At 37.4% G+C, this 14,181-nt stretch overlaps 2 protein-coding genes across 3 annotated transcripts in view; one reads left to right on the top strand and one right to left on the bottom strand.

Annotated features, from left to right (window-relative positions):
• Window positions 1–6,110, top strand: part of NDUFAF7 (NADH:ubiquinone oxidoreductase complex assembly factor 7) — a 55,678-nt gene extending 49,568 nt beyond the window's left edge. Inside the window, exon 11 of one of the 2 annotated variants that reach the window (XR_002141835.2) lies at window positions 5,984–6,110. The gene's annotated coding sequence lies outside the window, so the exon portion shown is untranslated. Of the gene's footprint in view, window positions 1–2,440; window positions 2,459–5,983 lie in introns of those variants that run through there. The other variant, XR_002141837.2, reaches the window with a different exon arrangement.
• The window catches only part of PRKD3 (protein kinase D3), an 81,357-nt gene that overhangs the window by 21,381 nt on the left and 45,795 nt on the right, over window positions 1–14,181 (bottom strand). Inside the window, exons 6-11 of the mRNA XM_002914832.4 lie at window positions 13,723–13,915; window positions 9,162–9,239; window positions 6,075–6,258; window positions 4,516–4,639; window positions 2,251–2,328; window positions 924–1,200 (exon numbers count right to left, since the gene is read on the bottom strand). Of these exons, the coding sequence (XP_002914878.1) occupies window positions 924–1,200; window positions 2,251–2,328; window positions 4,516–4,639; window positions 6,075–6,258; window positions 9,162–9,239; window positions 13,723–13,915 (934 nt within the window). The remainder of the gene's footprint in view (window positions 1–923; window positions 1,201–2,250; window positions 2,329–4,515; window positions 4,640–6,074; window positions 6,259–9,161; window positions 9,240–13,722; window positions 13,916–14,181) is intronic.

Here is a 14,181-nt window from a genome sequence, read left to right as displayed (position 1 = left end):
AATACAGGTGAACTGAAATAAAGTACATTTAGGAAATAGTTGATACTTATTTCGATTTAAATATTATTTGTCTAATTTTCTAATGAATGATGTCTCCCCATAAATACTATAACATCAATAGCATAAAAGTGACATCATATTATAGCTTTCACTTGATCCTTTATCAAATTTAGGTTTTATTTTATAAATTTTATTGGTGCAAAGAACCAATATCAATAATTTTTTGGTGTTTCTGAATGTTTTAATTCAGTTTAAAGAAAAATAGCATATCTGACTTCACAGATTTCACAAGTATGACATGAACCATAATACTTTATCACCTGTTTATATCCCACTATGAAGCAAAATAGTAGTAGTTTGCTTAATCCAATGAGAGTTCATGGACACCAAACACTGTTCTATCACTGGTTCTCTTTCCTTCAATGCTGACACAACCCCATAAAGTAGGTACTATTACAGAGAGGTAAGGTTTTGCCTAAGATCATATAACAGGTTGGCAGAACCAGGATTTGAATGTAGGGAGGATTTGAATGTAGGGAGACTGACTCTGGAACCTAGCTCTGGGGATTATATGTATACATTATAACTAACATAACTATATAAAGGAATTAACTAACAATATTGGTTAGTACAGATGAAGCTTAAAGTGAGCATTAGAAATACACACAGAGGGGCGTCTCGGTGGCTCAGTCAGTTAAGCATCTGCCTTTGGCTGAGGTCACGATCCTGGAGTCCCAGGACTGGGACTGAGCAGGGAGTCTGCTTCTCCCTCTGTCCCCTCCCACCCCCGCTCATGCTCGCTCTCACTCTCTCTCAAATAAATAAAATCTTAAAAAAAAAAATACATACAGAAACACAACCATACCCACGAAATGCTTAAGAACCAGAGGGGGAAAAAAGCCATCAACAAGGTTATTGCTTACTGTGATCCTTCCCTTGCCCCGGAGAAGTGCAAACACTTGCTTGAGGGGTAACAGGCATGAGAGCTTGGCGAATAGCTTTTTCCCAGCTCTGTGCTACATCAACTCCAACTCCAGTAGCAGCAAGAACAGGATTATGGGAGCTGTCTCCATTGTTCTCCCCAACAAAGTATACCATAGTATCAGTGATGATTTCAAAACAGTGTGGGTTGCTGCCTTGTGAAATGTTTGTGAAATCTTGTGGCGAAGATATGCGGAGAATTTCTGAAAGTGGAATTTCCTGAAGTAAAAAATTAGGCATTAAAAACTATGAATACATCTTTGTTTTTATTTTCGAATACACTAAACAATCAGAGATATGCATTTCTAATGAATGCATTAAGATGAACACAAGTATGTGGTACATGGAACACGTGGTCAAGTCTTACGATAGTATCTGCCCTGAATGATTTGCCTGCCCAGCAACGCCGAAGGCAGAGCGTGGAGTATAATCGCTAAGCCAGTGGTTCAGGCCTGCAGCAGGTCATTAGACTACAAGGAAGGAGAGGATCATGGAGGGTCACTGCCCCTATATCCAATACTTGTCACTTTCCAATCATCATTAAATCAACTCAACAATTCTCTGCTAGCGGCTGTCTGCAAGATACAGCCCTCAGAGGAGAATAAAACAAAAATAAGAGCAAAAGTAGAATGTTAGTATAGGTTGTTCAAACATTCTGTGTGGTTCTGCCCATAAATGTAACAAGTATTTACATGTATCCACTTCCTAATGCAAAAACAAAACAAAAAAACCCCCATTATTTACAAGAACCCAACCAGATCAAATCAAGTCATTAGTTTCTGTTCGCTTTCTTAAGGATATAACTGCTACACTCTACAATTTTGTTTGGTGTCCGTCTGTGACACGACAAAGTGTGGAGCAAGCCAAGGAAAGAAGACCATACAAAGGCAAAGAAGCTTTTGGGCATCAGGGCCTAAGATAAAATGGCGCAGTGGAGAACACCAAACACCACACTGGCCTCTTCTGGACAGGCAATGATCATGGCACTTACTAAACTGCCCAATCTAAATCAGAGCATCCAAAAGGCAATCAGTATAAGCAGGCCAAAACCAAAGGAACACACAACAAAAAACCACCCTGGGTAGCGGGGCTATTGTGAGGGGGTGCAGGACAATTATTTTAACAAGGAACTTAACGCTGACTTCTATACATGGTATTAGGCAGAGTCGTAGTAGGTATATGCCAATATAATAATGAATATTATTTGAATATATTTGGAAAATATACAATATTTCAATGTACAGATTTTTCAAAATGTGGAATCTTTACCTTATAATACTTTGATCCAGATTCATTTTGAAACAATGTTAGACATTTGCTGTCCAGTCTCCAGTAATGCCTCTTTCTCTATAAAATAAAGGACATAAAACTCTGAGGTATAAAAATAATGATTCCTCCAAAGTACCTGTATCTTTCCTTTCCCTTTCATTTCTCTTCATAAGTTTGTATTTCTGAATAGGTTTAAAATTCACGAGTGTCAAAATTCTGCAAACATAAGAAGGACATAGAGTGACAAGTATACTCCCACCACCACTCACATCCCACTCCCACCCTACTCCAGGTAAGCAATGGTAGTAGGTTTCCAGGAATCTTTTTAGAGAATTTTATGCATGCACACTAAATTACATATGTGGTACACATGCACAGATAGGTAATTTACCTATAGGCTACATTTCTAATCTGGCCCCCGGGTCAAAAGATACACACGTAATTTTGCTTGACAGTATCAATCACCCTAAGATTTGACCCAATTTATAGTTTCATCAGCCACATGAGTACCTATTTACTCAAACCTTCACTAATGTAGTTATGTTACTAAACTTTTTGATCTTGGCTACACTGATAAATAAAAGCTGGTAATTCAGTAAAATTTTAAATGGTACTTTTTATTAAATATGAGATCAAGCTCTTATGTCTAAAGAGTCATTTGTATGTCCTTGACTGTGAACTCTGTTGATACTCTTTGCCCAGTCTTTGACTGTGTTGTGGTCTTTTTCTGATCAATTGGTTGTTATCCTTTACATATAATGAAATTAATCCTTGTCTAAATTATGACTTCAGAATACTTTTTCCAGTTTGTCATTTGTCTTTTCTTTTGTTTTTTGACATGTGCTTTTTTTACATGTCTCTTTATTTTTTAAAATGAAGACTTTAGCCATTTTTGGTCATGGAGTAATTAAAGGGAAGGTACAGAGATTTCTCATATACTCCCAGCCCCCCAACACATGCATAGCCTCCCTCATTATCTACATCCTTATTCAGAGTGGTACACTTGTTACAGCTGATGAACCTACACTGACACATCATAACCCTAAAGTCCAGATTTTACATTATGGTTCACTCTGGTGTTGTACATTCTACGGGTTTGGACAAATGTATAATGACCGGTTTCCACCATTACGGTATTTTATAGAGTATTTCCCTTGCCTTAAAAATTCTGTGTTCTTTCTGCCTATTCATGCCTACCTGCTCCCTACACCCAACCCGATTGTTTTTACTGTCTCCATAGTTTTGCTTTTTCCAGATGTCATATAGTTGGAATCATACTGTATGTAGCTTTTTTACACTGGCTTCTTTTACTTAGTAATATGCATTTAAGACTCCTTCCTGTCTTTTCATAGCTCAGTGGTGTTTAGTACTGAGTAACAGTCCACTGTCTGGATGGATGTACCACGGTTTATCTGTCAATTCACGTACTGAAGGACATCCTGTTCCTTCCAAGTTTTCGCAATTATGAATAAAGCTATTGTAATCATCCATATTCAGGTTTTTGTGTGGATGTAAGTTTTCCTATCCTTTGGGTAAAAAGCAAGGAGTGCAACTGCTAGATCATATGGTAAGAGTACACTCAGTTTTGTAAGAAGCCATCAAACTGTCTTCCCAAGTGTCTACACCATTTTGCATTCCCATCAGCAATGAATGAAGCATGTATTGCTCTACGTCCTTGCAGCCTCTAGTGTTGTCAGTGTTCCAGGTTTCGGCCATGCCAATCAGTGTGCAGTGGTATTCCACTGCTGTTTTAATCTGCATTTCCCTGATGACATACCATACGGAACATCTTTTCATATGCGTATCTGCCATCTGTATATCTTCTTTGGTGAGATATGTGTTAAGGTCTTTGATTCATGTCTTAATTTGGTTGTTTGTTTTCTTACTGTTGAGTTTTAAGAGTTCTTTGATATTCTGGAGAATGGTCTTTCATCAGAAGTCTTTTACATATATTTTCTCCTAGTCTGTGTTTGTCTATTCTCTTGACACTGTCTTTTGCAGAGCAGAAGCTTTTAACTGTAATGAAGTCCATCTTACCAATTATTTCTTTCACAGATTTTGTATTTGGTGGTTTATCCCCAGATGCTTTCTGAATCTCTACTGCTCTACTAGTTTGTAAAAATATTTCAAAAGTTCTGCCTTTTGAAAACTCTTTACAAACATAACTACAGTTCCAGAATACTAAAATGTCTGATTTTAAAAATGCATAAAGTAAAGCACATAACCAAGTGTCACTGCCATATTACAATGTCCGTGATTACTGACCAGGGTGTCCCTGCTGCTGTAATGGACCATCCAGCCCTCCTTCACCATCGTGCTGCTTTTCCTCTTTGTGTGCTTGACGGACTGTACGACCCTCATCAGCGGAATATTACTGCTTGTTGATGGACTAAAAAACATTTAGAGTTTATGACAAAATATTGATAATTTCAATTTTTTAAAAAATCATAAATACTATAAACTCAGCCTTTAAGATAACGAGCTAAAATTTTTCAAAATATCTTAGAAATAGCTCAAGAAAATAATCACGTTATGATGATACACAGTTGATTTATAAAAGACTAAGACAATACTGCAAGTCCTCATTATTTGTCATCAGTATTTTTTGAAGGGTCGTAACACAAAACAATGCACAGAGCAGAAAGAATCCTCCCTAACTGGAAGATGTGAAGCCTGGGAGAGGGTCTCATTTGGGATTGCTGTTGAGAAAGCTGCTTTTCCCCTAGGCAGCATGGTCAATTAGTAAATTCATAACAAGATAAAAAGTAAGTACACCTATACCCAAATTTACATGGTTCAAATGTCAAATTCCATTATTCATGTTGTTAGCAAAAATTATTTCTAGTAGAAGACACTGAAAGGAAAATGATTTACAGATAACAATTATGAAAATAAAAATAAATAATGCACCGTGTCAAATCAATAATACTGCAACATGGGTCAGGAACAGCATAGCTAGAGGAACAATTTGGGAGGTATGTGTGAAAAACATGTGGTTTTTCAATTTCAGTCTCAGTTAAATATTTTCTCTTAAATTATGAAGTATTCATGGTTAGGAAGCTAGCTAAGTTCTCTTGATAGTCTCCAAACTGGGTAAACATTAAGTTTTAGTTCAGAATGAGAATGATAGGAATAGCTATAATCTAATGATAAGCCAAAATGAATAAATGACCACTCAGCCATGTGAGACTGATCAATGATCCATTTTCTCTAAATACCTCCTGGTTGCCAATGAAAAACAAAACCTGCCAAAATATTAACATTTTATTACAAAGTAGTACATCCTATACAGCTGTGTATATAGAAAAACTGAATTTCTATAAATATAAGGGGGTATTTAGAAGTTTTATAATCCAACAGCATTTTTACAAAGTGCTAATAGTCTAATTAACCATGGTAATCTAAAAACCGCTCCCAAATTCATCACCATCATCTTTGTGCAACGTCCATAGATACACATTTGTACTGGTATTTCTAGCATCTGATAATCTGCCTATATGAAGAAATGGGCTGCTCTGATAGTTCAACTCTGACACCTTGTGGTGGCTGCTCCACAGTGAGCGTCACATCTAGACTACATTTAAATAAAGCACTTTCTCTTCAAGAAAACAAGGATTCTTACAGCCTCCCATGTTGAGTGGATGGCAAGAGTGATAATAATTTATTTCAGGAATGCTGTGGTGCATGTAAAAGAATTAGCGACAATTTAACTGGATTTTAAATTACATTTTAGGTTCCATTTAAAGAGATTCTTTCTCCAGGGAGCACCTGGACTGGCCCTGGGTCCGGCAGCGGCCCGCGGCATAGCCGTGCACATGCGCTACCTGATTGTTTTCACAGCTTCCTCGTCTCTTTCCGCATCGAGATCGGATGGATCCAGGAAGAACATTTTATCTTCTGGAGGAGATGGTTCTTCTATGTCATCCAAGCCCCGGCTACCGTCACTGTTCACGTCACTGCTATCAATATCCATTGGCATATCTGTATCTGCTCCCAGACTGGAAGGTTCTGGCAAAGTTTTAAGTGAATTCAGAGTTTTATGTTAATGGGAGATCAATACATCTAAATAGAAAGAGTATATTAAATGTGGGAAGAAAAGCTTTAAAACTCTTAATGAAAATCTAGGAAAATATCTTTATGATTCAAGACAAAGTAGTATTTGAGGAAGATATAAAATTCGCACACCATAAGGGAGAAAATTAATTTGATTAATTAGAATTTAAATCTATGACAAAAGATACTAAAAGCAAAGGAGACGATTAGCCACCGCTATTGTATGTTGGGCTAACTGGTTTTCCACAAGGGTCCAAGGCAATTTGCTGGGGAAAGAATAGTCAGTCTGTTCAAAAACTGGTGCTAATACAACTGATATCTACATGCACAAAGGTGAAACTGGACCTCTTTCTTAAACCAAATACAAAACTTAAAGTGGATCACAGGTCTAAATGTAAGAGCTAACTCCATAAAATTCTTAGAAGAAAATACAGGAGTAAATCTTTGTCACCTTAGGTTATGTGAAGCTCAAAAACCTAAGTGACAAAAGAAAAAATAAACTGGACTTGATTGAAATTAAAAACTTTTGTGCTACAAATGATACCTCAAGAAAGTAAAAAGACAGCCCAAAGAAGGGGAAAAATATTTACATATATCAAATAAGAGACCTATATCCCAAATATTTAAAGAACTCTTACAACTCAATAATAAACAAATAACCAGTTCAATAGGCAAAGGAGAGAAATAATAGATATTCTCCAAAGCAGATGAAAAAATGCCCAACAGGTATGTGAAAAGATGTGCATATCAATTAGCCATCAGCAAAATGCAAACCAAAACCACAGCGAGCGATCACTTGACACACACAGCCAAAATGACAGACAGTAACAAGTGGTGGCGAGCATGCAGAGACGTCAGAATCTTCACACTCTGCTGGCAAGAATGCAAAATGGTACAGCTGCTCCGGAGAACAGTTTGGCAGTCCTCCTCCAAACGTTAAACACGGAGTTATCATATGACTCAAAAATTCCACAACTAGGTATCTGCCCAAGCGAAATGAAAACATATGTCCACAGAAACTGTACTCCGGTGTTCATAGCAGTCTTCAGCATAGCCCCAAAGTGGATAACTCAAATGTCCACTGACTGATACATAAAATGTGGTACATTCATGCAGAGGAATGTTACTCATGACAAACAGAAGGCAATATTGATACACGTTACAACATGGATGAACCTTGAAAACATCAAGCTATGTGAGACACCAGTCCCAAAAGACTACGTATTGCATGATTTCCTTTATATGACACATCTAGAATAGACAGACCCATAGAGATAGAAAGCTGACTAGCAGCTGCCAGGGGCTGGTGGGGAAGAGTGAGGAGTGACTACTAGAATGTATGCAGTTTCTTTTCAGGGTGGTGAAAATGTCCCACCATTGGACTGTAATGACGGCTGCCTAACTTTGTGAATAAACAAAATGTGTAAAGTACAAAAATTATCTCAATAGAGCTACTTAAAAAAATGATAAGCCACAACTGAGAGAAGGTATTTGTGTCATGTATAACTGACAAAGAATTATTGGGTAGAGGGGCACCTGGGTGGCACAGCGGTTAAGCGTCTGCCTTCGGCTCAGGGCGTGATCCCGGCATTATGGGATCGAGCCCCACATCAGGCTCCTCTGCTATGAGCCTGCTTCTTCCTCTCCCACTCCCCCTGCTTGTGTTCCCTCTCTCGCTGGCTGTCTCTATCTCTGTCAAATAAATAAATAAAATCTTAAAAAAAAAAAAAAAGAATTATTGGGTAGAATTATCAACAATGTTCTGCAAATCAATAACAAACAGAAAAATGGACAAAACATGGGAAAAGGTAATTTACACAGGAAAAAACCCTAAGTAACCGGTCAACATTTGAAAGATGTTCAATTCATTAGTATACAAATGTACCTTAAAATCAATATAAATAGTATTTGATATCCATTTATCAAACAGTAAAAAAGTACAAAAAGACATGACCATAAATTTAGAGAAGACTTTGGTCTACAGAAAAACTGCATTTATTCAGAGTAACCCAAGTAAGAAAACCAATCATACTATCAATGGTGTTAAACAGCAACCATAAAAACATGCCATTAAAGAAAACGTTAGAGTCTTAAGAAGTTTAATTTCTGTTCCTTATGCTTTTCCTCCTATAGAACTACTTACATTCAATTTTTACCAGTCATGCAAATGTTAATGAAAAATTATGCTTAGAATCATTACTTCTTCCTTCCAAAAAGGTAACCACTTCAATTAATATAATCTTGAAAAGGGGGGGGGGGAACCCAGCGCGCAAGGGAAAATGTCTAGGGAATGACTGATAGAGAAAGAGACAGTGAAGCAGTACAATGTGTTCTAATGACTATGGATTCAGGGGCCAGACCATAGGGGTTCAAATCCTAACTCTGTAAGTTTCTGGCTACATTTCTTGGGCAAGTTTTTAATGTCTTTTTGCCCAAGTTTACTCATCTGTAAATACTTAACTCAAAGGGCTGTTCTTAGGTTTAAATGTCAATATATGTAAAGTGTGGAACAGTGCCTGGTACACAGAGGCAGTCAGTTAAGTCCTAGTACTATAAAAACCCCCAGGGACAACAGCAGGGTGTTAAAGTAAGTCTTTTTTGTCTAAGATGGAAGAAAATATGCAGCACCACTGGCAATATGACTACAAAGCGGTAGGTGGTTAAAGGAAAAATGGGAATGTGTAATGACTAATAAAAATGTACCATTACTGATGTTTGCATTTGCTTATTAAATAAAGAAGTCAAAGAAACAAAGTAAACAAAATAAAATATGCAAATATAACTTTATACAAAAATAATACATAAAAGAATTGTGACCTTTTCTGATCTTTTATGGAAATTAAGAAAAAGAACTTTACCTCCATTGAAAGTAACCTCTCCAAGGCAGTCTCTTGGTACTTTTGATGCGCAGCGTTTATGGCAGTTGAATTTACAATCTGAAATCAAGTATTTGGTTTATTAATTTATGTAATAAGTCAGGCAGTATCAGAAATGGTTAGAGACTTTTTAAAGTTTTCCTTTACTAGGAACTCAGGGAATAAAGGTCTGGTTTCAAACTCTGCTGCCACCTCTTAATAGGTATTTAACTCCTCAGGGCTCAGTTTCTTATTTTTTTAAGTTTTAAGTTTCAGCTAGTTAACACAGTGTAATATGAGCTTCAAGTGTGCAATATAGTGATTCAACACTTCCATACAACCCCTGGTGCTCATCACAAGTGCCCTCCTTAATCCCCATCACCTAGTTCACCCCCCCAACCCCTCACCACCCACCTCCTCTCTGGTAACCATCAGTTTGTTCTCTATAGTTAAGAGTCTGTTTCTTGGTCTCTTTTTTTTTTCCCCTCTGCTCATTTCTATTTCTTAAATTCTACATGAGTGAAATCATATGGTATTTGTCTTTCTCTGATCTGTTTCACTCAGCTCCACCTAGCAAGTGGCAAGATTTCATTCTTTTTTATGGCTGATAAATATCCCATTTTGTGTGTGTGTGTGTGTGTGTGTGAATGTATGCATACATACATACACACACACACACACACACACACACTACATCTTCTTTATCCATTCATCAGTTGATGAACACTTGGGCTGTTTCCATAATTTGGCTATTATAAATAATGCTGCTATAAACATCAGGGTGCATACATCCCTTTGAATTAGTAGTTTTACATTCTTTGGGTAAATACCTAGTAGTGGGATTGCTGGATCATATTTTTAACTTTTAACTCTTTTAAACTTTTTGAGGAACCTCCATACAGTTTTCCATACAGTACAGAGTGGCTGTACCAGTTTTCATTCCCACCAACAGTGCAAGAGGGTTCCTCTTTCACTACATCCTCAACAACACCTGTTGTTTCTTGTGCTGTTGATTTTAGCTATTCTGACAGGTGTGAGGTGATAGCTCATTGTAGTTTTGAGCTGCATGTCCCTTAGATAAGTGATGTTGACCATCTTCTCATGTCGGTTAGCCATCTGTATGTTTTCTTTGGGAAAATGTTTATTCAAGTCTTCTGCCCATTTTTAATTGGATTATTCATTTTGGGGGTGTTGAATTGTTTAAGTTCTTTATATACTTTGGGTACTAACCCCTTATGGGATATGTCATTTGTAAATACCTTCTCCCATTCCATAGGTTGCCGCCTTTTAGTTTTGTTGATTGTTTCCTTTGCTGTGCAGAGCTTTTTATTTTGATGTAGTCCTAACAGTTTATTTTCGCTTTTGTTTCCTTTGCCTCAGGAGACACATGTAAAAAAAAGTTGCTATGGCTGATGTCAGAGACATTATTGCCTGTGCCTTCTTCAAGGACTTTTATGGTTTCAGGTCTCACATTTAGGTCTCTAATCCATTTTGAGTTTATTTTTGTGTATGGTGAAAGAGAATGGTCCGATTTTCCCAACACCATTTGTTAAAGAGACTCTTTTTCCCATTGGATATTCCTTCCTGTTTTGTTGAAGATTAACTGACCATATATAGTTGTGGGTTCACTTCAGGGTTTTCTATTCTGTTCCACTCATCTATCACCATTGACTGGCCGGGGAGAGAAACAGCCACCAGCCCGCTCCCGTGGTCCCTGAGAGGTCCCTCATAAATGCTGCCTCTCAGGGTCAGGCTCTGAAAAGAGCAAATAATCTCCTCACTGTGTGCCCCAGGCATTTCTCAGACTGCTGTTTCTACACTGTCTGTCCCCAGGGTTGTGTGTCTGCTTCTCCAAGAGCACCACCGATGCCTCTATATTCCCTGATGCCTCCAGACTTTCTGAGTCCAGTCCACTGACACTTAAACTTCGGGCTTGAAGCCCGTTTGGTTGCAAGAACCCACGAAATTTAGCCCCTCTTGCTTTCCAAGCCAATGGATGGGGGAAACATTCTCGTTGTGCGTTCCCCTGAGTGCTCTTCTCTTGCCCTTCTCTGAGACCACGGCTCCCCTCTCTTCTGCAGCAACCAGGATCCATTTCGCCTCTAAACCATGTCCTATATTTTCTACCTTCAGTGTGGCCTCTTCTCTACATTGACTTGTGGAGTTTGTTCAACCAGTCTTCATGTAGATTTCTGGGGTATTTAGGATGCTTTGATAGTTACCTAGTTAGATTCATGGGACGAGTGAGCCGAGGTTCCTCCCATTCTGCCGCCATCTTCCCCACTTCTACCAGGACTCAAGTTTCTTTAGCTCTATCATGAAGCTAATACTGTTTGTATGACACATTGCCAAAATGCTGCTGGCAGCTCCATGTTTCCTTGCCTTACCTCACATTCGTCTTTCTATGTCCCCCTTAAGAGTTTCTCAGGCTGACAACTTTTCCAATATATGTCAAGCACTTACTTTGAGTTCCTAATTATTAGGGCCTGGTGCATACGCAGAAGAAAGACTGAGATTCTATAAGCTTTTACTAGGAATTAGTAAAGGCTTTCCCATACAGCCTTACGAGGAAGGACTGAGCTGCTCATGCACAAGATCTCCCACCTTTATGTATGGTTCTCTTCAGCCTGCAAGAACATCAGAGTTGACAACACTGCAGACGAGTGTCAGGTACAAAGCTGCACGATACTATCGTGTAACTCAGTAAGTTCTCCAACTGTGGTTCCCAGACCAGCAGCATCAGCATTATTAAGAACTTGTTACAAATGCAAATTCTTGTGCCCCACCCCAAATCTATTACATCAGCAGCTCTGGGAGTGGGGCTGAGAAATGTGTGTTTTTTTTAAAGGTTTTATTTATTAGAGAGAGAGAGAGAGAGCGCGCGCGAGCGCACGAGCTCGCACAAGCGTGAGCAGGGAAGCAGCAGGCAGAGGGAGAAGCAGGCTCCCTCCCGATGTGGGGCTCCATCCCAGGACCCTGGGATCTTGACCTGAGCCAAAGACAGACACTTAACCAACTGAGCCACCCAGGCTCCCCTACTTTTTAAGTATCTTCATATCACAAAAATATAGAAATCACTAAAATAAGTGATTGTTTTTGACTGATAATTAAAATAGCTTAGCTATACAAAAATATATGTATTTCTGAACCAATATAAACACAAAACATTATTCTCTCAGAGTTCTAAGAAATTAAATCAATAACCCAGTGACAGAGTTAACTGGTTTTACTTCAAAATTCATTAATCTACATATTTATTTTAGGTCCTCTATAAAATATCATACTGCTCAGCATATGGTTTTAGAATGTTTCTCTGCTGTTCAACAGAGCAGCACTATTTACAACCTTTACTAAGATTATCTGTTGGCTAGAATTTGCACATCTGTTATTAATGTTCTTTCCCAAAACATTCCTTAGCAGCTGCTTGCCAATACATTTTAGTGTTGATATTTTAAAGTATTAATTTATATATTAACTCATATTCAAAAGTAAGCTGTTGAAATAAAATTTCAACATTTAATTATGCCTGCCTGGTAGTTATTAAATACCTGGCAACAAAGAGACAACCTGTTCTCTATTTGATGTTCTCCTATGTTGCCATATGTTGCCAAGAGAAGTTTTCTTACATACTTAAGTTAAATTCATGTGCAATTACTTGATTCTGTATTGTAAATAGGTTTATTGCTGCAAAGACCTCAACTCTAATGTTTTCTTTAGATAAAACTAGATAGTTCCACAACTACATCTATTATATAAAAAGATGATACCAAGAACTGTTAAAATAATCACAAAAAAATAAGTACATAGGATTATAGACAGGCTACTTACACTGCATACTGGCTCAATAATTAATAAGACATTTTAAACTCTATTTTGGTTTTCACTATATTGTACAGAATTGTTGTGAAGAAGATATGAGACAAAAAGATAAAATCACCTTTTAAAAGCATAAAAACATTACACAACTATAGGAAAAAATATTCTATTATTCTAATAAAACCTGGCTCATTATGAGATGTTTCTAGAATATTTTGATAGTGTTCTGGATTTGTATCCAAATATGGATAAATCCCTATCATAATTCCAGTCGCTTCTGCTATATTCTTTCTATTTCAGTGTGATTATTCTCTGGGATAACAGTTTTGGTACAGCTCTCCTAGCTACATAATTAAAAACAAAAACAATAAAACTCTTACGTTTGTGTGTATGGATATATAAAGGAAAGAGGAAAACATTATTTTATATTCTGGGTAACATGTGGCTCTGAAACTAGAAAGACTTAAGCTCTCCCATATTGGCTCGTGTTAAGCAACCATTTATAGACCCAAATTCTAGATTTTCTGTTTACATTCTAACTTTTCTGCGGCATAATTCCTGGTACACAGTACATATACTATAGGGAGCAGTTGTTAATAAATAAATATGTATGCGTGTGTATGCATGTATTGTCTTTTAACAAATAGGAAACCAATTTCTCTGCCTAACGCTTCTGAAATAAGTATTTTGAACCAAATTTGCTAATGAAAACATATAAATTATATTTAAGAAAAACAACCAATCCTACCTTTACACTGCATTCCTTGGCGAAAGAGGCCTTTCAGTAACCGCTTGCAGTACTGACATATTGTGGGACGGGTGTACGAGTGAACAGCAAATGTGTGTGGAACTTTTACTCTGCACATTACCATCTTTTCCATCCAGATTGGGCGACCACTCCAAGAAGGAATTCTCTTACTTGGTTCTTGGTGAACATGTGACTAAAACATAAGTAATTTTCATTAGTATAAGTCAATACTAAAAGCAAAGTATTAAGAGCAGGACTTAACCACAAAAGTCATTTATTTTGAACACTAAAGCCAAGAATCTAAAAATGTCTATCTCAGCAGTTTCCTCTGGAAGCTCAACTTACCAACACTTGAATGTGAACAGTGCGGATTTTTTTTTTGTTATTATTTACACTAAAAAAAAAAAGAGATTTTCATCTTCACGTATGTATACTCACTGTGAACTGTTATTTGCCAGG

The sequence above is a fragment of the Ailuropoda melanoleuca genome, chromosome 4, assembly GCF_002007445.2.
Source record: "Ailuropoda melanoleuca isolate Jingjing chromosome 4, ASM200744v2, whole genome shotgun sequence".
NCBI classification, from domain to species: Eukaryota; Metazoa; Chordata; class Mammalia; order Carnivora; family Ursidae; genus Ailuropoda; species Ailuropoda melanoleuca.
This window is presented reverse-complemented; position numbering and strand designations above follow the sequence as displayed.